Consider the following 22,370-nt stretch of genomic DNA (forward strand, 5'->3'; position numbering starts at 1 on the left):
AAACACAAAGATAACATGTTTTACTTGTCTCAGTAAAAAGCTATGTCTATTCTCATCTTTTATGGGCAGTCCCATTCTTTTATTCCTTGTATGTGTGTTTTTGTTTTGTTTTGTTTTAGGATTTATTTATTTATTTAAGAGAGCATAAAAGAGCACACGGGAGCAAGGGGAGGGGCAGAGGGAGAGAGAACCTCAAGTAGACTCCCTGCTGAGTGCAGAGCTTGACATGAGGCTCCATCTCACGCCCTGGAGATCATGACCTGAACCAAACTCGAGAGTCAGAGGCTTAACTAAGCCACCCAGGCACCCCTTTCCCTTGTTTATTTTTATAGGACAGCTTGAGAAGAAGAATGAAAATGCCAAGTTTACTGGTTTAATGTACTGGTTTAGAAAGCATTCTTTTGCTAGAGAACAGATAAAACCCAATCCATTTATTTTCTGATTTTTGGTACATTATGTCAGTCCAGTGCTTCAACTCTATGAGCAGCAGAGTGCTTCTGTCCATGGAAGCTGTTCCATGGCCTACTTTGTGGCAGTGATCACGTATTTTCCCAATTTTGGAAACTGAGCATTTATCTGTTGTGGTGCTTTATGTAAAAGCACCTGGATGATTCCTCCATTGAAATATTGGTGATGGGGGATCCCTGGATGGCTCAGTGGTTTAGCACCTGCCTTTGGCCCAGGGCGTGATCCTGGAGTTCCAGAATCGAGTCCCACATCAGGCTCCCGGCATGCAGCCTGCTTCTCCCTCCTCTTGTGTGTCTGTCTCTCTGTCTCTCTCTCTCTCTGTCTATCATGAATAAATAAATCTTTAAAAAAAATATTGGTGATGACTGAAATACTCTAACATTATATTCCAGCAGGTTGGTTGTGTTTACAGAATGTTGAGTGCCTATGTATTTAGAAGGCTTAAGGTGTGCTGGGGAAGAGACACAACCACGTAAGGAGCAGGAAGCTGCTAAGGGTTGTAAAAGGGAGTGGGCAGGTCTGTGAGAACTCTTGATGAGAACCTGGCCCATTGTGGTATCTTAAAGAAGTGCAATGTAAGCTGAGGTTGAGTCCCCAAGTGGAGTAGCAGGAGAGCATTCTAGGCAGTGGGGACAGAAATTGCTAGGTGGACATGTGGACTATTCAGGAAAGGCCATGTGACTGGTGAGCAGAGAAGTTATGAACTGGTTTGTAGTTGGGTCCTAGCCCCACTCCCATGTTTCATCCCCCCGAATGACCTTCCTTTCTCTTTGTTCTCTTACCATGATGTATAATACTTAGAGATGCCATTGTGGTGTCACAATCTAGGGCCACTTGTGAAATGAGGTGTTGTGGGCTGCCATTCTACTAAACCTTCATCAAGCTGTGTCTGATCCCCTTAAGGTGGGCATGGGGAGAGAGTAAAGTAAGCCAGCAGTAATAGCCAAACATGTCCTCTCTTTCCTTTTGTCTGCGCACTCACTTTTTGCTGTTAATTTTCCTTTCCTTCTGGCCCCTACTGTTCAGGACATCATAAACAGCTTGTTATAAACTAAGTAAAAAGAGACTGTAAAAAGTTGTATTAACCTAGAGAGTGTTTAGCAGAGAGAAAAAATACAATAGAAGAGGTTGCAACTGGTCTCTACTTCTGCACTAAATGACTTTCAGATCATCTGACCTTGCAACCTTGCCTGGCTCTGGTTCCTGACTGTACAGAGCTGGGTGGAGCATTTCCTGTCAGCCTGTCTTGAGAAGAAAGGCTGCTCTACTTGACCTGAAGTTGGAGATCTTTAATTTGTTGTTCTCTATGTCTGTTGCATTCGCATTCTCCCCGAAGGGGCTTGGAGCCTACAGGGAAATACCTGGGGCGAACTTCACTTTGAGAATGCCTTGTTTGTACGCTGACTGGAGTTCTTCCTGTTCCTTTTCCTTGTTCTGTAAGTGGGTCCTGTAGATTCCCTTTTGCATTTTGGTTCTGGATCTGATTGTTCTGTTGTATTATTTCTGGCTGGTGGTTGACCTTAAAGCTCATGAAAGTCAGGTGTATATAATATACTTAGTGAGCATTCAGACTCAGCTATCCCAGCCTGTTCGAGCAGATGTTATCCACTGCTTTGCCCTTTAGGCTGTAATCTGCTCACCCTCTTCAAATTCAAGACCTACTCTGATGACTAAACTGAAGAAGAATGCCTCTTTAAATGTTTGGAAACTGATGGGCTGTTTTCTTATTCCTGCTCTGCCAGTTCTTTGTTTTTCCTGTAGTTTGAATCAGTCTCTTGATTCTTGACAAAGATGTCTGATAGGATGATTCACCTGTGCTGTCTGGCTAGACCCATTCCTCACTCCAGGATATGAACTAACAATTGCATCATGCTGTCCTTTATGGAATATTAGAAGCTTAGTTCTAGATTATTGTAATATTTAGATTTAAACCAAAGAACTGGGATCCCCGGGTGGCGCAGTGGTTTAGCGCCTGCCTTTGGCCCAGGGCGCGATCCTGGAGACCCAGGATCGAATCCCGCGTCGAGCTCCCAGTGCATGGAGCCTGTTTCTCCCTCTGTCTGTGTCTCTGCCTCTCTCTCTCTCTCTCTCTGTGACTATCATAAATAAAAAAAAAAAACAAAACAAAGAACTTCGGTTTCTTTAAACCAAAGAACTTCTATCAGATGAGATAATCTTTTTACTAGAGGAGTTGGTGAGAAGATCACCTGGGAACTTCATCTGGTGCAACGCTATAATAACCTGTGAGCCAAAACCTGACTGATCATGCTTTCCTGAAGAATAAAAGTTAAATTACTCATTGCTCACATGGTTCTAGCCATCGTCTTCCTGTGCTCCCTGAAAAAAGTCTTCTCTAATAGTCTTCCTAGTTTTGCTACTATCAGTAGCTAACATTTACTGGACATTTATTATTCGAAGCCACAGCTTAAGTGCTCTGGATGGTCTATCTTTTGAATAAGTCTTACAACCAAAAATAAACAACAGTTATTTTCTGAGGCCTTTTACATGTAGAGATGCAGATGATATGTAATTCCAGTTCAGACAATTCTGCAGAGCTTTTAAAAAATTGTTTTTGGGACACCTAGGTGTCTCAGCGGTTGAGCGTCTGTCTTCAGCTCAGGGCATGATCCTGCAATTCTGGGATCAAGTCCCACATCGGGCTCCCTGCATGGAGCCTGCTTCTCTCTCTGCCTGTGTCTCTGCTTCTCTCTGTGTGTCTCTCATGAATAAATAAATAAAATATTTTTAAAAATTATTTTCAAACTTTTTGGATTGTAACTCCTCAGAATTATATATGTATGTGTCTGAAATAAAAGTTTCATGGAATGATACTCATGCCTGTTACATATTTTTCTATTCCAAATTATACAATTAAAAAGACCACAAGACCACAAGGGCACCTGGGTGGCTCATTCAGTTAAGTGCCTTCAGCTCAGGTCATGATCCCAGGGTTCTGGCTCAACCCCACTTTGAGCTTCCTGCTTGGTGAGGAGTGTGTTTCTCCCTCCCCCTCTGCCTTTCCTCTCCCCTCTTCTTGTGTGGGTGGTCCCTCTCTCTCTCTCTCTCAATAAATAAAATCTTAAAAAAAAAAAAAAAAAAAAAAAAAAAGACCACAGACTGACCCTGACTCTTAAGTAGATTTTACTATATAAGAAATAACAGGGGATCCCTGGGTGGCGCAGCAGTTTGGCGCCTGCCTTTGGCCCAGGGCGCGATCCTGGAGATCCGGGATCGAATCCCACGTCAGGCTCCTGGTGCATGGAGCCTGCTTCTCCCTCTGCCTGTGTCTCTGCCTCTCTCTCTCTCACTGTGTGCCTATCATGAATAAATAAAAATTAAAAAAAAAAAAAAAAGAAATAACAGTGATGTTCTACTGTCATCTGGAGGGCCAGAAAAATCCAGACTGAACTATTTTTTTTTTTTAGGTTTTTAAATATTTTATTGAAAGAAAATAAACAGCCAGGAATAATTTTATTTTTTCTGGAAAAATTAATTCTTCCAAAATTATAATGAAATTATTCAAGATTGAATTGCAGCAGGATAAAATCGGCTTTTGAATGGTTTAGATACAACACATATCTGCAAAGCTAAATAAGCTTACTGATACTGAATCTTTTACATTAACTGAGTTTATTTTCATAGTACCAGTTGTTTTTATGTGTTATATAATCACTGAACAATATTTCAAAAATGATTTAAAATGACTGAAAAACAAAGATCTCCAACATCTCCGAAATAAGCAAAATATCAGTTAGAATTCGAACATTTACCGTCTTTAAGAAAAAGATTAATGGCTTAATCATTATCTATTCCTATCAGATGAGTTGAGAATATGAATGCACTTAGAATTTTTGCTTGTTTTGCCAGCGAATATTGTACTACTTATTCACTGGTCTTAAACTTTCAATTCATATCCCACATCTTAATAATCCAGAGTTTTGGGGTTTTTTTAAATCTTTTTTTTTTTTTTTAATTTTATTTATTTATGATAGTCACAGAGAGAGAGAGAGAGAGAGGCAGAGACACAGGCAGAGGGAGAAGCAGGCTCCATGCACCGGGAGCCTGACGTGGGATTCGATCCCGGGTCTCCAGGATCACGCCCTGGGCCAAAGGCAGGCGCCAAACCACTGCGCCACCCAGGGATCCCAATAATCCAGAGTTAAAGGCTTTCCACCATGACACTGGATAGCAGAGCTTCCTTGGGGCTATTAAGATGGGCCCCCATTAGTAACTGTTTTAACCTTCACCGAACAGGCCTAGCCATCAATCTCTTTCCACCTGCACACTCTGATTTGCAACAACGATAACACGAGACCTGGATGAAAAGATCACGAAAAAACGAATAAGAAATACCCTAGAAGTTATCATCTTCCTCTGGCAGAAAACCAGGGATTTTGTTTCTTTAACAGAGAGAAAAGACACAGATTCAGTTCCTTTATGCAGCCATTGCTTATTGCATTTTTTTATCTCAATTTTAGATAAAAATGGAAATAGGGTTACATGGGAAATTATCATCAACATCTAGAGAATCAAAAAACAAGATGAGACTTATTCTATGAGTATAGTTATTCTATAGTATAGTTTAAAAAAAAAAAAAGATTTTATTTATGAGAGAGAATAAGCTAAGGGAGGGGTAGAGGGACAAGCAGACTCCCTGCTGAATGAGGAGCCTGACACAGGGCTAGATCCCAGGACCCTGAGATCATGACCTGAGCTGAAGTCAGATGTTTAACTGAGCCACCCAAGTGCTCCTATGATTATAGTTTATAAAATTTGTATATTCTAAAAAAATAAATAAATAAAATAAAATAAAATAAAATAAAATTTGTATATTCTTATAGACAAAGACCAAAAGGAAACCTGGAAAAAAATACTCCAAATGTTTACTGAATATCTACTATGTGCTAAGCTTCATGCTAGGCTGAAGACACAAGATAGAACAATTGTTGGGTCAGTTAACTCCCTTTAAAAAAAAAAAAAAATCTTTTCTAGTATATATACCTTGCATAGTTTGTTAAACCGGCATTAAGAAAAAAATTTTTTTAACTGCTATTTTTATCTAGGGATGCTAGTTTGAAGATCCATATTAAAGACATGCCAAAACTAAGGCAGAAACAAAGCAATTACTTAGCTAGAAGAGACTTGACCTTCTCATGTTTTCCTTTGTCCCCTCACCCCCTTAGGTTAGCCGGTCATTAAGAACATAGAACAGACTGGGCAGGATCCCCAAATGAATTCATAACAAAATTTAATTATCTTTTAGGGTAAGGTATTTTTTAATAAAGAGTTCATTTTTCTCTTTAGGAGCTAAGTGAATAGTGAATAATACTAGCTATTTCCAATGGGAATTTCTGCTGCTTTCAACTAGATGACTGTTTCATTAATTCCACTGATACCTCTGACATGCCTTTCCCTCCCCTCTTTTCCTCTCCCTCAAATCTTACTGTGGACTGTAATAAGAGGAATTTAGGAGGAAATCAATATCAGTTGGCCTGTGCCATTAAAGAATAAAACAAATTCCTTTCCATCACTCTTCCCATATTTTAGGAGAAAATAGTCTCCTAAAACTTTTAAGCAGTGAAGGCACTCTTTAGGATATGGAAATCTCACTTAACATGTATCTCCACCCAAATTGGTAGTTACATTCTCCACATTTCATCGATGTTCTGAAATCTAGAGTATAGAGTTAGGACTGGCCTAGAGTTTATAAAAGTTAAGTTTTACCTTTACTGAGATGTTATCTTGTGTTGCTTGGCCTGTTCTTAGGAGATAGATCTGTGTACCCAATGGCTTGTTGGCATTGGTTATTATGCTGGAGTCAGGGAACGGATTTTAGCCCTACTTCTACATGTTCTAAAGCAGGCCACATGGTGTGTCTCAGCTTCCTTCTCATCTTTGAAGTGAAAGGCTGGACTGAGTATTCTCCAAGAGCCCTTGGAGCTCTGGGTCTGTGCTCTAAGGCTTTCTCTTTGAGAAAATGCAGTCAAAGCAAAGGCCTCATTAATAAATCATCCTTATCTGTGGTGGCAAAAATAATAAAACATTTTATATTGGGAATAATAGCCATCTGTGCTCATGTTCTGGTTTCAGTTATGACTTAGGAAAGGGACCTTAGAATCATTCATTGTCAGTTCATCCTTGAGAAGGTTTTGGTGGCATTTGTTGGCCTTTTTGGTTATAGTTGAGTATCATTTGTATCATGAGGACCTTTATGCCTTATTTAGGATCTGTATGACATGATACCATGATGCAGGCACATGGAAGTATTGTTGATAGCTTTGGTTTTCCCTCATCAGGAAGAGGTTTTCATAAGATGGAAAAATTAAAACTATTAGTGATACAAAAACAATTTTATATAAGATTTGGAAATTTTCTGTCTCTTTGGTCAGTAAAGAAGAAAATTAGGAAAGGGTTAGGAACAGAGTCTAATGTCAGTATATCATGATATTGTGTGTAGGGTAGATACGCTCATGTTCACCAATCTAGAATCCCAAACTAGGGGAAATTTCAGCCCATATTATTACATTATCTCTGTGTTTGTGGAAAGTTCATTTAAAAGTCCTTTTGAATCCATCTAAAGTGCTAATGCCTCTTATATTTTTAGAATGATTGATTCACAGGGGTAACTGTTGTTGGTGTCCAAAGCTATTTTATAAGTGTAATATTAATCTTCAGTGATTTCTGCAGTGTCATCCTTGTGCTATATGCAACCATTGGACTTTTCTGAGTGGACAGTGATCTGTATTCTCATTGGAGTATAGCTTCAACAACAACAAATACCATTCCTCAAGAGTAGCCACATGGTTATGTGCCCTTCCACACACCCTTTATTATCCACATTTACATATATGAAAAAGGATGCTCTCTTCCTACCATACACCTCTCAGATCCTACCAATTCTGCAAGTTTACATGTAATAAAAACATGATGAAAAAAAGAACGTGATGTAATTGGTCAGCCATTAGTCTTCTCTTTAATGTGAAGGTTTTTGAAGGTGGTTTATGCTGCCTTTGCTTCATAAATTGTGTTAATTCTTTAGAGTCCTAGGGTGAGTTTGCCAAATGAAATTATATCTGTTCTTCCTTCAACAGGGTTAATCATCTCATTTTAGTGGAGCCTTGGGGTTTTCCTGAGCGACCAGACCTTGCTGATCAAGACAGACCAATCCCAGTGTGGATCAGAGCCTTGGGAGCAGCACTGACTCCCTTTAACCCTTTAGCTGGCCTCAGGATTGCAGGACCCTTTGGTGAGTGCTTATATCTGTATCCTAGGAAAGCAAAATGTTTAGATTGGTAGTAGGGGAGTATTTACTGATGGCCATTGTTAGTCTTAAAAAACAAACTGAATCTTTCTCTCCTCCTCCTCTTAATTACTAAGTTCCTTTTTTTCCTCCTCTAAAAAGTAACAGTCCATGCATCAAAATAATGAAACCAGGATAATCTCAAAGAGGAATCTTTATATGGCAAATATTGGAATTAGCAAAACTGAGAAGGTGGGAAATGCTGCCGTTGGGGTTAGTCAGCCCAGGGTATGGGGAGAAGTGCAGCATGTTGACTTGTTGGGGACATTAGAGAGCCTTTGGCTAGTTGATGATATGCTGCTGGCAGATCACAAAGCCTGACTTGATTGCCCATGGGGATAACATGTACATATGCTCAGGTCCTCAGATTTCTTTCTTGCCCCATAATGTTAGAATGTTAAGAACATAAAATCGTCCTTTTCCACAGACATTTTAGGGACTCCTGATTAGTGTTTCTGGTCATATTTTACCAGTGTTTAGTCTCTGATGTAATTTTATTTGATTCTCAGCTCCTCTGTCTTCACCCAAAGCCAGGGGAATTTCCTTCCCTCATTGTCACCAGTGGTGATGGTTTGGACCTCCACTTTCCCTCCTATAATTTTGTATCAGTGAGGAATGCTTTTAGCTGCAAGTAGCTGAACACCTAAGTGGTTTAAACCATAGGACCTTTCATTATTTCCTTAACAAGCAGGCTAGAGGCAGGTGGTTTTAGCATTTAGCTAGTAGCTGGCTCATTGATGTTGAGGTTTGTGCCTGCAACTGTGACTCTCTTGATCTTTTTCCTCTTGGTGGTTGATGGCTGCTGTGGCAAAAAGCCTCCATTCCACAGAGCAGCACTCTGAGCAAGAAGAAAGGAGAGAATAGAAAATGGTCTTCTCTGCATAATGCTTTATCAGGGAAGACAGCCTTCCTTGGAAGGCCCCAGCAGGCCTCCTTATGTCTCTGTGCACCCCTAGTTCTTCCACTAGCAAAGAAGAATACATTTGTGTGGCTGATCAATTATCACTTGTTGCCAGGAGCTGGAGTGAGGGGCCCACTTTCCTGGGCATGTTGCTGCCTAACTGATAGGTAAGAGGTTCTGTTAGATGAGAAGAGAGGCATGGGGGTAGGGAGGGAGTTGGAATAACTGCTGCAGAGGGGATAGTAGATTCTGCTACCTACCCTCTACCCAGGCCCAGCCCCTCTTTGCTCTCATGCCTCTGTTTGGGATAGGGAGAGCCTTGGACTACACAGGGATTGGGTTGGTGACTACACCATACTCCCTCAGTGCTCTGACAGCCTATCTTCCTCACCCCTCCTGGGTAGAGCCACTCCTCTTAGGTGCCTGGTCTTCCTTTGATGGGCTAGTTAAGAACTTCATTCAGTCTGTACAGTCTTGATTGTGCATGATTACAGTTATACAGGGAATAATTAAGGAAAGAGTTACAGTATGAAAAGAAACTAGGAGATAGTGGTTGGGGAGGGAGGGTACCTGGGAGGGGCCCTCTCATGCCATACCCTCTGTCTCCCACTATTGCATGGTTGGGGTTGGGCATGATCTAGAATATCAGCATCATAAGCATTCTCCATGGAGCTGTACAGTTCCTTCAGAGGTAGGAAAGAAGACCAATAAAGAAGTTAGACCTTGTTAGAATAATGGGCAGTGATAACAGAAAGGGAAACTGGCTAGCCCTTGGAGCCCCAAGAGGGAAAATAGTGACCAGATGGAGGCTTCTACTCTTCATCCTTTTTCCTCTGGGCAAAGGATGCCCTACCTCTCACCTCACAAGTGGATGGCCTTAGCCACGAGGATTGACAACGTCTTACGCAGAAACCCTGGATTTATTTTTCCACAGAAGGACTTGTGTATTCCAGTTTACTTCATTTAAATACTAATGTGTTAAAATTTGTGGGAGAAATACAAGTTAAGGTAACTCAGACTGCTCTGTTCACCTGCCATATTTAATAGAATTTATTTGCCTACAAAGACAAGTCTTAGAAAATTAACTTGTATGTTTTGGGCTCCTGAAGTGCATCTATAAGGCAATATACAATACTCTTTACCTCTTATTTTAATTCTTAGGGAACTTGAGGAGAGCAGCTTCTAGGATCTGTGCTCGTTTCTACCTAAAATATATACTTAAATACACGTAATTTTACTCATTCTATAAGAAACACAAAACCTTTCTGTTAGTCTGTCAGTAAACTATAACTTAAAACATTTGTTTTCTGTTATGTAGGCTTAAGTCTAGTGCAGCGTTTAAGGCCTGATTTCAAACGGAAGTATTCTTCAATGTTTGAAGATGACACCGTGACAGAGTACATCTACCACTGTAATGTGCAGACTCCAAGGTAAGGATTAGGATTCTAAATTTACCCTGTTAGTGTTTTACACTTTTGTGTGTATGGGAATACTCTAGGAGATTTTTATTAGTAGTTAACTGACTAGTACTTCTTAATTTACACATGTATACATGGAGTGCCTACTACGTAAAACAATTGTTTTACATGTTACAAACTGGATGCTAATGAAAGACTGAGAAGCAGGAGGTCCTGTCTTCCCCAGAATTGCTTATGGATAAGTTGAGGAAGCTTTGGTCCTGGACCTCTGAGAGGTGGTTAGAGTTGAGAGATGAAGAAGAATTTCAAATAAAACAGCATTTCCACACTGAGTATGCATGTTCTACAAAAAAAAAAAAAAAAAAAAAAAAGGGCTGCTGAATTAAATAAAAGTTAATGGTTTTCTGTACTGTGGATCTTCTTAGAAACTTTTGCTATGTGCCAAAAGGGTATTTAGTCTCCCAAGTGTCTGGGAGATGCCATTCAGCATGGTTCCAGTTCACATGATGACTACACCCCTCTTTTGCTGAGCACATTTTAGTGACCCTGGATCAGCATGAGAAGCACTGCTGTAGTGAGTGAAGAGTAAGTGAGGCCTGGAAGATGGGGGAGGGGGACTTTACAGGTGTTTTGACAGTGATTAGAAAAGGGGAGAAAGAAGGAGGAAGAGCAAGAGCATGTGAGCCCAGAAGCCACAGGGAGCAAGAGGGCCAAACAAAGGTGTTTCCTGTTTTTTAAAATATATGACTTATGAACATTAGATATATGGTACCAGTGGAGAAAGCCTGAAGATAGTAGGGAGCTGGAAGGAACCTGGAAGATAAGACCCTGGAGTTGCCAGGGATAGGGTCTAGCAGGTAGTAAGCAGAGAGCTCTGCTTCTCATGCTTCATGGTGTACCAGAATTACTGGGGGAGCTTATCCAAAATGTGATTCCTGAGCCCTGTTCCTAAGACTAACTCAGTGGTTCTGGGCTGCATCTTTACAAATGCTTCAGATGATTCCTATGTAGGTGGACCGTAGGCCACACTTCAGAACCTTGAAGTGGTACTTCAGCTTTTCCAGGCTTGAGACTTGGGTACAAAGCCAAAAGACTCAGGGCAGAGCCAACTTCCCTCACTGTTGGCAGAGAACACGCACACCTGCTTTATTAAAGGGTCGAGGCTGTGGCAGCTATCAGGATGGAGCCAAAGTCTTAGTCTTTTCAATACTATACATTAGAGATTCTCTGGAGTGAAGGAGGCTGGAAAAGTTTGCGCTCCTGAAGACATTTGACGTTTTATGACTCACTAGGCTGGGTCTGGTGTACTAGGGCTTCATGCTCTACTGACTTGTTCCAACAGTATTTAGTGGTCAGTCCCAGGTACATCATCTGTTTTCTTGCTTGGTCTCTGTGCTTATTCTTTACTTCCATTTCAGGATTACATGTGCCTATGTAGTGGTAGTTTATTGTCTTTCTTGTGATTGAACTTAATTCTTCATAGCAGACAATTCTGAGTTATTCCTAATATTGCAAGGAAACAGAAGTAACAGCAGAGTGGATCTATCTTGGCAGTTTGCAAAGTGTTTTGTGTTCTTTTGTGTGATAATCAGTCACGTGTGGCCACAAGAGAAAACACAGAGGCTCAAGAAAGCAAAGTTTATTATACTCGCAGGTCCTAGAGAGGGGGGTCACTGAATGCCAGGAAAGGGTAACAGGGAAGCACCAGATTTTGGTCAAGTGGCAGAAAACAGCAGTGAAGAGAAAGCTGAGGCCAGAACTTTTATTGGGGGGGGCTCTTTAGGAAAGGCAAGGCAGGGGCATATGACAGACAGTTTAAGATTGGGTGGTTGAATAATTTGGTGGGCTCTTAAGATATAGGGATAGTTTCTCATTGTCTGGTAGCTGTGGCCCTAGGATAATGAAGGCAGAGGAATGTTGCCTCCTGGATGTGTGGGTGTACTGGAGAGGTATGGCTCTGGATTAGTTAGTTGCTACATGACAGCCACGTTCCCAGCTGAATTCTTTGCTGTGTCTCCAGGAGACACAGTCTCTCTCTAGCTAAAAAGGTTTTTATAAACATGAAACATGGGACGCCTGGGTGGCTCACCGGTTGAGTGTCTACCTTTGGCTCAGAGTGTGATCTTAGATTCCAGGGATTGAGTCCCACATCGGGCTTCCCTGCCTGGAGCCTGCTTCTCCTTCTGCCTGTGTCTCTGCCTCTCTCTCTCTCTCTCTCTCTCTCTCTTTCTCTGTGTGTGTGTGTCTCATGAATAAATAAGTAAAAAACAAAGAAAAGAAAAAAAACCTCTTTATATGCAGAAAATAATATAAATACACAAAGAATACTTAATCTGCATTTCTTCTTATCTTGATATTGGTTTTTTAGTATTACAGGTAAAAAGCTGGTGCCATGCACATGTTGAAAAGCTACCTTCTGCATTTGAAACAAGTTACAGTGAAAAAAACATTTTAACTCTCCCCCACAGGAAATTTAATAATGATAAGGTTGCATGTTTGATTTAGAAGAGGGTAACTTTTAATTACCTAGAGTTTAAAGCATCCTCGTTTTTCTAAAAGCATATATCTTCCGTGGGGTTTGTTTCTTACACTTTCTAATATTTTCTGTTTAAGCTGAGGTTTGTCTTAAGGGAGAAACTAAGTCTGAGTGTTTTCATGGAGGTGGGGGTACAGTACATATTCTTCCACAGAAATCGTATGTGTTTTGTTTTCCTTTTCCTTAAGTGGTGAGACAGCATTCAAAAATATGACTATTCCTTATGGATGGGCAAAAAGACCAATGCTCCAGCGAATTGGTAAAATGCACCCTGACATTCCAGTTTCAGTGATCTTTGGCGCCCGATCCTGCATAGATGGCAATTCTGGCACCAGCATCCAGTCCTTACGACCACATTCATACGTGAAGACAATAGTAAGTGTGTGGCTTAGTTTGGGTTTTCAGTTGTAGGTGAAGCCTGCTGTATTATGTTTGTCTTCAGTGAGATTTCAGTTAGTCCCTGTGCTTTCAGATCTGAGTTAGACCAGCAGCCTGCATCAGGACCTGATGTCACTTGTGATGAGGGACAGGGCTTGTCCCACACACATCTTAATGTCTAAACTGGCCGTGCCTGTCCCTAGAGCTATGGCATCTCTGAGGTGGAGAGGAACATTCCAGTGGCACCTGACCAGCTCCCACCTCACAAGGCAGTGTGTTCTCACTTGGTTCATTGGATCTGCTGGCCCTGTCATTAGTAGTCAGTTTAGAATAGTTTTTTGCATATAAGATTTTAGCAAGGCCCAATAGATTCTTCTCTTTATTCTCGGATTGTTTATTTGATGGATATACATGAAAGTTACTACAAATCAGTGTTGTTCATTGTTTTATGTTTTATTTCTGTATAGCTGTTCTCACTTTTCATTGCTAAGTGTTTTTGCTTATATCATTGTGTTTTACTAAATGCCTTTGCTCACTGACCTTCCAACTCCTTTTCCTTTCCCAGGCCATTCTTGGGGCAGGGCATTATGTGTATGCAGATCAACCAGAAGACTTCAACCAGAAAGTGAAGGAGATCTGTGACACTGTAGACTGAGCACGCTGAAGAGAATGTGGAAGAGAGAGCCTGCAGACTGACATAGTTTCTCAGCAATACTGTGCATTCTACCGTGCAGAGTGAGGAATACCACAAAAGAACCAGGCAGGCTTCTTTACTGTACTTCGCACATATTTTCTTTATGAAGTTGCTGCTTGCACATTTAATCCAGTTAGTGCCTTCTAGAAGAATGGCTTTCCTTTCTCCTACACAAAATTGAAATATTCAAGAGTCTCCGAATCTAATTAGCTTTAATAAAAGGTTATTTGTCCCTCTGCTATACTGAAAAATTGTAATTTTTCAACAGAAATTTTTTTGATTTCTATCTATCTTTGCTATGTCAGGTACTTTTTATATTTCATTCTATATTGCCAATTTTAAAAAATGATTACTGGGTCTATAATTTTATATACTGTAAAGGTGCACTTTATTTTCTTTGCTTGTATTTACCTTGTCTAATAACTGATATAGTTAATCACAGTTTCATGTGTTTTTATGTAAAAAGCTATCACTTGTTTAGAATCTTTCACTTCATTTTTGAAATGGAGTGAGGAGACAGCATTTTGGCTAAAAAGATGGGAATTGATCACTAGCATTAATTTTTCTGATTTTCCTCTGTTGTCTAAGGCTACAAAGCCATGCTCAACATTTTAAATGTGGTCCATCCTGATGTATCTGCAGCAACAGAACTCCTTGAGATCTTTTATATGTGAAATAATTCTATACTTTCAGGGAAACATGACATTAGTATTTAAGTGATTTAAGTACCTAAAAGCCTTAACTAAAAGTTAGTCCTTTCTTCCCCCATTAATAAGATTCTTTTCATGAGCCAGGATGCAGCATAAGGAACAAATTGCCTTCTGAGGGGATATTAAGACTGCTATCTTCCAGTAAGCCTATCATATATTGTCATTAACCTCTAACTCCTGTGTAGATGGGTGCTAAAACTGGATTCCATTTTTAACCACTAAAATACAAAAATAGGTGGTGCTATTGCATCTCATGGCACCAGAAATGAGATAGCACTTGGTTATTGGGTTTTGTTTTTGTGTTTGAGGTTTGTGTTGATTAAATAATATACATACTTGAAGCTATGTATTATAAGAGCTATATAAGATTGATTGAACTGTTTGACAATAACTACCATCACGTGTAACACTTTCTTGCTGTTTTAAAATGGGGAAAAACTTTGAAACTGTGAAAGTTGCCATGTGGTAACTGGCTGCTGAGAAGACCCTCCAAAAAAGAAAATTGAATAGGACTGTCATTAACCAGGCTTCTTTGCTTCATGTTTTGCTAACATTGCTTGTCTAGGAGAAAGGTGGTTATGTAAATAAAAACAGTGAACCAGAGCAAATAATGATTTAATGTTTTTGACTATTGTGTTTTTTAGATGGTTAATTAGGAAATCTAGTTAGGAAATATAAGATTGAATCACTGTGGATTAACTGCCAGAAAGAGCAACTGTTCTATTTTCAACGTTGTCTTCCCTACAAAGGAATAGGTAGATAGAGTGAAGTGCAAGAGATAGCTTTCCAGTGAACAGTTTGTCTCAGTTGGCACTTTAGCTAGGTAACTGCAAAAGGTAGCATGAGAGCGAAGACATGTTGTCAGATCTCTCTACCTAAGAACAAAAGTAGCCTGTACTTTTCAGTTAGTATCTTAGAGTGCTAGCTCCAAACCTTGAAGTGGTATACAAATAATTTGGGTAATATTTTTGTATTTTTGACACACTCCGACTCTTACTTGGGTAAATGACAGTTTTTACTTGCACAGCAAGGTTTCTTCAAAGGAAACTTGGTCCCAGCTTAGTAAGTAGAGTTCCTGGCCACAGATGTGTCAAGTGATTCGGGAAAAAGTTGTACCCAAATGTCAAGTGGAACTTATTTTCCTACCAACTGATTTTGCTTTATTTGAGATATATTGTCGTAATTCTTTTTAGAAGTTAAATTCTCCCTTGGGTTATAGAATATGTAATTTTGTGAACATTGAGCTAGCAGAGAAGGTCAGAATCCTCAAATTCCTAAAAATAAGTAGGTGCTTAATGTTTTCTTAAAAATCTATTACAGTATTTGATCTTTGCTAAATTATGCACAATGTACTTTTAACTTTATTTTGCAGAATAAATTTTATTTTGATAGTTGCAACAAGTCAGCTGCTGTATATTTTCTTGAGTTTTTGGTATGGCCTCATCTGTTTATACTAGTTACTCATAAGACCATGGATCCAGTGTGTGGGTATAGTGACGCGTGTTGGCATTGGGTGGGAAGGCTACTCTGCAGTATGCCGACCTCCATATGTGGTGGTGGTTCCTGTGTTCATGCACCCTTAGTGTGATGTCTATTTCCTTCTAAAACTAATTTTCAAGAGAAAGTTTGCCTAGAGTTGGTTTCAGAATATTATTTAGAAAACACTTTTGAAGTGTCTCTGTTTATGTAGATATGTTATATATGTGTATATGCATATGTATTATATATGTATATAATTACATATATATTACATATATATAAAGGGTGTCATTATGTGGAAGAAAACGAAGTTCAATCCATTTCTCATACTGCACAAAAATAAAATCTGAATAGATCAGAGACCCAGCTGTGAAAATGAAGCCTAAACAAACTACAAGAAGATATGTATGAAGGAGGGAATCTGAGAGGAGGGAATATAATAATCTGAGAGAAGGGAAAACTTTCCTGTAACTGAAAATCCAGAAGCAATAATGGAAAAGTTTGCATCTTTTTTTAAAAATTTTTATTTATTTATTCATGAGAGAGAGACAGAGATACAGGCAGAGGGAGAAGCAGGCTCCATGCAAGGAGCCTGACATGGGACTTAATCCTGGGTCCCCAGGATCAGGCCCTTGGCTGAAGGCAGCACTAAACCGTTGAGCCACCTGGGCTGCCCAAAAGTTTGCATCTTTAACTGAAGGTAAGAGTTTTGGATGGCAAAACAAAAAAAGTTATAAGGTAAACTGGCAAAAATATTTGCACTGTTTGTTACAGAGGGTCCACATAGCTCTAATATATGGGAATTTTAAAACTTTAAGAAGAATAGGCAAAAAGATATGAAGAAACAGTTTCTGGAAAATAGAATGCAAATAGCCCTTAAATATAGGAAGGCATGCTTACTAAGAGAAGGGCAAATTTCAACTACTAAGATACCATTTCTTACCTGGTCAGGTGGGGGACAATCCAAGTTACACAATACACTGCTGTTGCTGAGATGGTGGGGAATCCACTCTGAAAATTATAAGTTCCTATGAATGGAATTTGTTAATAAATAGCAAAATTAAGTATGAATTTGTTTCTTATCTGGGCAGTCTCACTTCTAAGAATCTATCTGAGACACCCTGGCAAAAATCTGAAATGGTGTATGCACAAAGATCTTCATTATAACATGATAGCCACTAAAGATTGGAGGCCTTCTAATTCTCCACTGAGGGCATTGATGGAAGAACCAATGGTACATCCATAAAATGGAATACATAGTAGGGAAAGGAAATGAGGATTCTTTCTGTAGACCATTCTAGAGTTACCTCTGGAGTAGAGGAAGTGAAGAATGGGATCTGTGGTATGCTACTTATTGTGCAGGAAAGGAGATGACAAATGAAATTTAATGCAGCGGAGAGTGTGTTAAACCAATAAATAATAAATCAGTTCCCTTTGTGGTAGTTTTAGGGAGCTGGACAGGGATGGCAACTGAATCTGTATCTTGTTTTATACTTTTTACTTTGGGATCCTTCAATGTTTTCTAATAAAAAAAAGAAAAGCAACTCTTAAAACTAAGACAAAGTTAACTATATCAAGCTGGAGGTAAAACCACATATAGAATTTCTTCAAGTGACTAAAACCCACATTTTGTCTGCACTTCCCTAAGGAAATATATCCAACAGACCAAAAAATCACAAAGAAATCTTAAACTGCATTCAGTATTTTTGTTTTTAACAATGAGATTGACATCATCATTTTGAAACTGTGTTGATAATAAAACACATATTTATTATGTAAATGGAATCACAAACCAAGATTCTCAGCACAAAAGAGATACAAGACTCAAGTAAAAACTGATTGTATATTTCAATTGGAAATACCAGTAACATGCTGTGATTTATTTTTCTTTTTCTGAAAAACACATATTACATAGTTTTGTCCCCTGAAAGGTCTTGAAGCAGTCACAGCCCAGTGGTGAGGCCCAGCCTGGCACCAAGATTGTCTCACTAAAGGGGCAGGGAAAGGATAAGATGAGGCTGGACCATCTTGTGCTTGAAAGCAAGGAACCAATCAGAGTAAGGTCGTGTCAGAAGGACCCAGGAGCCAACTTAAAGGCTCCTGTTGGCCAAAGATGGAGCAATTTGAGCATATGAAAGGACAGTGGATTGACATACGAAATATATACAAATCCATGAGATCATAATGATAGTTAAAAACAATAGATCACCTTTGGAGGTTCCTAGGGTACCAACCCATTATTTTAAAAATTGCTAACCGGAGAAATGAGACTTCTTGACCTCTTTTGTATATCAGGTTAACTGGATAAGGGAAAGTTCTTCACTTGAGAATCATAGCTAAATGCCAGAGAAATGATAGGATTAAGAAAGCACCATTTGTCACTTCTAGTGAAATCATGGATCTTGGTTGCTAACAGTGTTAGATGAAAAGTTGATGGAAAACATTTTGTTGAATGGCTCATGTTGATAACCTGCAAACCTAGTGATCAATCTTAGCGTTACTAAAAAAGGAACAGCCAGAGGTTAATGCCTCCAATGTGTTTCAATAGCAAGGACCCAACACCAGCCACAATGAATTATTGGCTAAAACAAAATTGAACCTGAATGTAAATCAAGCTTCCACATCTATGATCAGTTTGTAAACACAGTATTGAATATGTTAAACAGCACACCAAATCCAGAATGTAGGAAATTCCATGGGACAAATAACCCAGTTTGTTCAACAAGTTGAATGTGTAAATGGATGGTGAGACTTAAAGACTGAGGGAAGCTTAAAGAACTTGTTTGAATCCTAATTGAACAAAAAGACATTTTAGACTTTTTTTGAGACAGAAAAGTTTAAGATGGATTTGATAGCAGATATTAAAGAATTACTAATTTTGTTGGGTGAAAAAATGGCATAGTAATTACATTTGTTGTTTTTTATTTTTTTTATTATTATTATTTTTTTTTTCATTTGTTGTTTTTTAAAAGCCCTTATCCACTAAGATACACACTAAAGTATTTGTAGTTGAAATTATGACTGGGATTTACCTAAAAATATTCTAGGAAAAAAAGGGGCAGGAAATAAAATGAGCAGAATGTTGTTATGTTGAAGCTAAGGGACAGAAACATAGGGGCTTATGTAGGGGTTTATTATTCTGTTTTACTATGCATGCTTAAGCATTTATATAATAGGAATTTAAGGATGGAAGAGAAAGGGAAAAGATTGGGGACTGCCAGTAGAGACAACTTTTTTTTTTTTTTTTTTGAAAAGAAAGAGCGGACAAGTGGGTAATAGCTAGAGGGGGATCCTGATGAATAACCCAGCAGAGAGTGGGGGAAGATGGTGCCACAGGAGAGAATGGTTGGGGTGATATATTAGCAAAGCTAAGAGCAAGTAGGGACTCTTAGATACTATTGGTAGGACTGTAAATAGCTATTACCCCTCGACAAGTAATTTATAATGGCAAAATTATAAATGCTACCTGACACAGCAGTTTGTTTGCAGTGTTCAATCTTACAAATACACCAGCACCAATGTGCAAAGATATATACAAGATTTTCATTGCAACATTGTAATATTAAAAGTCTGGAGCTCAGGGCACCTGGGTGGCTCCATGGGTTAAGTGTCTGCCTTCAGCTCAGGTCTTCATCTTGGGGTCCTTGGATCAAGCCCCAAATTTGGCTCCCTGCTCAGCAAGGAGTCTGCTTCTTCCTCTCCCTGTGATCAATCGTTGATTGATCCCCCTGCTCGTTGTCTCTTGCTTTCTCTCAAATACATAAATAAAATTTTAAAAAGAAACGTCTGGGGCCCAATATTTGATTAAATTCCAGTATATCCATATACCAGAATATTATACAGCCTTAAAAATGAGGTAAATCTCAATATATAGGTATCAAATCTTCACATTGTATACCTGAAATTTATTTATATGCCAATGATAATGAAGCCGAAAAACATAGGTACATCCATAGATAGGTCTATCAATGACAGTATGAAAAATTTTCAAAGTAATAAAAACAAAGATTTAAGAATAATGTGTATATAATATGTTACATAAATAAACATGCACACACATGAATAAATACATATAGAATAATATGTGGCTCTGAAATCATGTAAAGATGTACTTTCCTGCTCATATAAATGGACAGTTTGGGGAGGATAAATATGTACCCAAGTTGGTTGGCAGTGGTAAGCTTTGAAGAAGGACAAGTGTGTTTTGTACGTTCTTGTAATTTTAGATCCTTGTGCATTCGTTATGTTTTGGTAAAAATATATAAATAGAAAAAAACCTTAGTTAATAGTTAATACCAAATATTAGTTAATATTAGTTAATACCAAATAGGTAAGAAAATAACTAACAGGGCCTTATACACCAGTGTGGTATTATCCCCCAGAATGGGGGCAGAGGGACAGGTGTTCAGAGTTTGGAAGGCTATAAGCCTCAGTAATTTAATGATCAAAAATTAAGCTATAAAGTCATAATTGGTCTGTCTGTTCTAAAATAGAAACACAGTCTCAACATGAAACTGCCCTCTTCATTTGCTTAATTTTGCTTAAACTTGTTGCAAGGGGCACCTGAATTAGAGTATCTCTGTATCTCTGTATTATGCTCCACATTTTTTTCTCTTTCCCCATCTCCTATGTACCACCATATCTCTCCTGCTATTTTAATGTTGAATTAGAAGTGATTACAATGTATTTGTCTATTTTCTGGCTATAGCCTGGCTTTAGGATCACTTAATCAGCTCCCAGATTTAATTTTTTTTAAATTTATTTATGATAGTCACACAGAGAGAGAGAGAGAGAGAGAGAGAAGCAGAGACACAGGCAGAGGGAGAAGCAGGCACCATGCACCGGGAGCCCGACGTGAGATTCGATCCCGGGTCTCCAGGATCGCGCCCTGGGCCAAAGGCAGGCGCCAAACCGCTGCGCCACCCAGGGATCCCAGCTCCCAGATTTAAAATTGAAAAACATTCTTAGCGAGTGGTTTTCTAAATGAATGGGTAAGGAATGTTATTACACTATATATTTTAATCCAAAAAAAAAATTCTGGGGGCGCCTGGGTGGCTCAGTGGGTTAAGCATCTGCCTTGGGCTCAGGTCATGACCCCAGAGTTCTGGGACTGAGTCCTACCTTGGGCTCCCTGCTCAGCAGAGAGTCTGCTTCTCCCTCTCTTTCTGCCCCTCCCCCCTACTCACTCTCTCTCAAGTAAATGAAGAAAATCTTTTTTAAAAATTCCATATGCTCACTTAAGGCTTAAAAGGTTTCTGTGATGTGCCCATTAATTAAAAATTTAGAATAACTCATGCCTTGACAGAGGGGTCACTTGGCTGACAGATGTGAAGGCTGAGAGTTCCAAGTCGGGTTTACCACATCTTATGACACTAGACACTTGTCATGCAGACAGGTATGGAGAGCTAAATGACCAGGCCTATTTTCTCCTTGGTGAGATCAGATGTGTTAGTCACAATGACCAAGGTAGAGAATAAGTGCCTCATAAACATGACTGCTATGTTCATCATGTTCATTATGAGGTGCTGCTTAGTTTTATCTATGAATTTTTTATAATTGGAATGTACAGCAATGGAAGTAGCAAAACGTGAGGACCAGGATGCCAGACACAAATGACTGGTATTTCACCTTCCCGTGCCAAGCAGCTTGCTATCTGTCTGCTGATCTGTGAAAACCCCAGCAAATCTTGGACACGTATCACTTCAAGACTTGAAAAAGCTTCTCTCTGTGCAGTGGGTGGGACATCAGAGTTAGGAGACCTAGAGGGTCAAAGGTGGTGGAGGAGGGAGGCCTGGAGCTACCTGCAGGAGACCGCTGATGGACAGCTGTCCGGTCTCTATGTGGCCCTCTTCAATAGCAAAGTTTTCAGTGATGATCTTAAGGGTGAAGCATCTCCTCTTCGCTTCTGAATGACCTCTCAGCTTCATGCGGCCAGGCACGGGAGATGTGAGCAGCTGACGCATCCTCCTTGGCAGCCGAAGAGATACTGCACTCAGAGCAACAAGGATCAGATTTGTGTGTCTGAGTCATCAAGGCTGCTTGTTACAAATGCAGAGCTGAGGCATTACACCCAAGAAAGTCTGATTCTGTAGATCTGTGGGCAGGGCCTGGGAATCTACATTTTCAGCACCCCCCCCCCCCCCCACACACACACACACCTTCCCCTCAACCCATCTCTTCACTACATCTGACGCAGACATATCCATTGTTTGTTTGTTTCATCAGGTAGTTACTTGGGTTGGACTCAAACTGCAAATGCTATGTCTTGGTGGCAGCCGAGGTCTCAGTTCAATTATTTTATCCTTAGCTGTAGTCTGCCAGAAATTGGGGCAGAGATTATATTCAGACTCTGAGGCGCCTCTGTCTGGCTCTCTCCGTTCCAGGACTCTCCCTTCATTTTGCTGTGGCTGTGCTTGCCCTGAACTCTGTCCTCTGGATCTTGAAGCCAGAAAGACTGGTTTTCTACCCGAGTTCTGGGCCCCTCCC

At 39.7% G+C, this 22,370-nt stretch overlaps 1 protein-coding gene across 1 annotated transcript in view; it reads left to right on the forward strand.

Moving 5' to 3' along the window:
- ABHD5 (abhydrolase domain containing 5, lysophosphatidic acid acyltransferase) overlaps positions 1 to 15,810 on the forward strand; it is a 34,675-nt gene extending 18,865 nt beyond the window's left edge. The window contains exons 4-7 of the mRNA XM_077865996.1: positions 7,560 to 7,714; positions 9,988 to 10,099; positions 12,812 to 12,998; positions 13,567 to 15,810. Of these exons, the coding sequence (XP_077722122.1) occupies positions 7,560 to 7,714; positions 9,988 to 10,099; positions 12,812 to 12,998; positions 13,567 to 13,656 (544 nt within the window). The 3' untranslated portion in view covers positions 13,657 to 15,810. The remainder of the gene's footprint in view (positions 1 to 7,559; positions 7,715 to 9,987; positions 10,100 to 12,811; positions 12,999 to 13,566) is intronic.
- Positions 15,811 to 22,370: the final 6,560 nt, after the last annotated feature.

This window comes from Canis aureus, chromosome 22 (assembly GCF_053574225.1).
Source record: "Canis aureus isolate CA01 chromosome 22, VMU_Caureus_v.1.0, whole genome shotgun sequence".
In the NCBI taxonomy this organism is placed as follows: domain Eukaryota; kingdom Metazoa; phylum Chordata; class Mammalia; order Carnivora; family Canidae; genus Canis; species Canis aureus.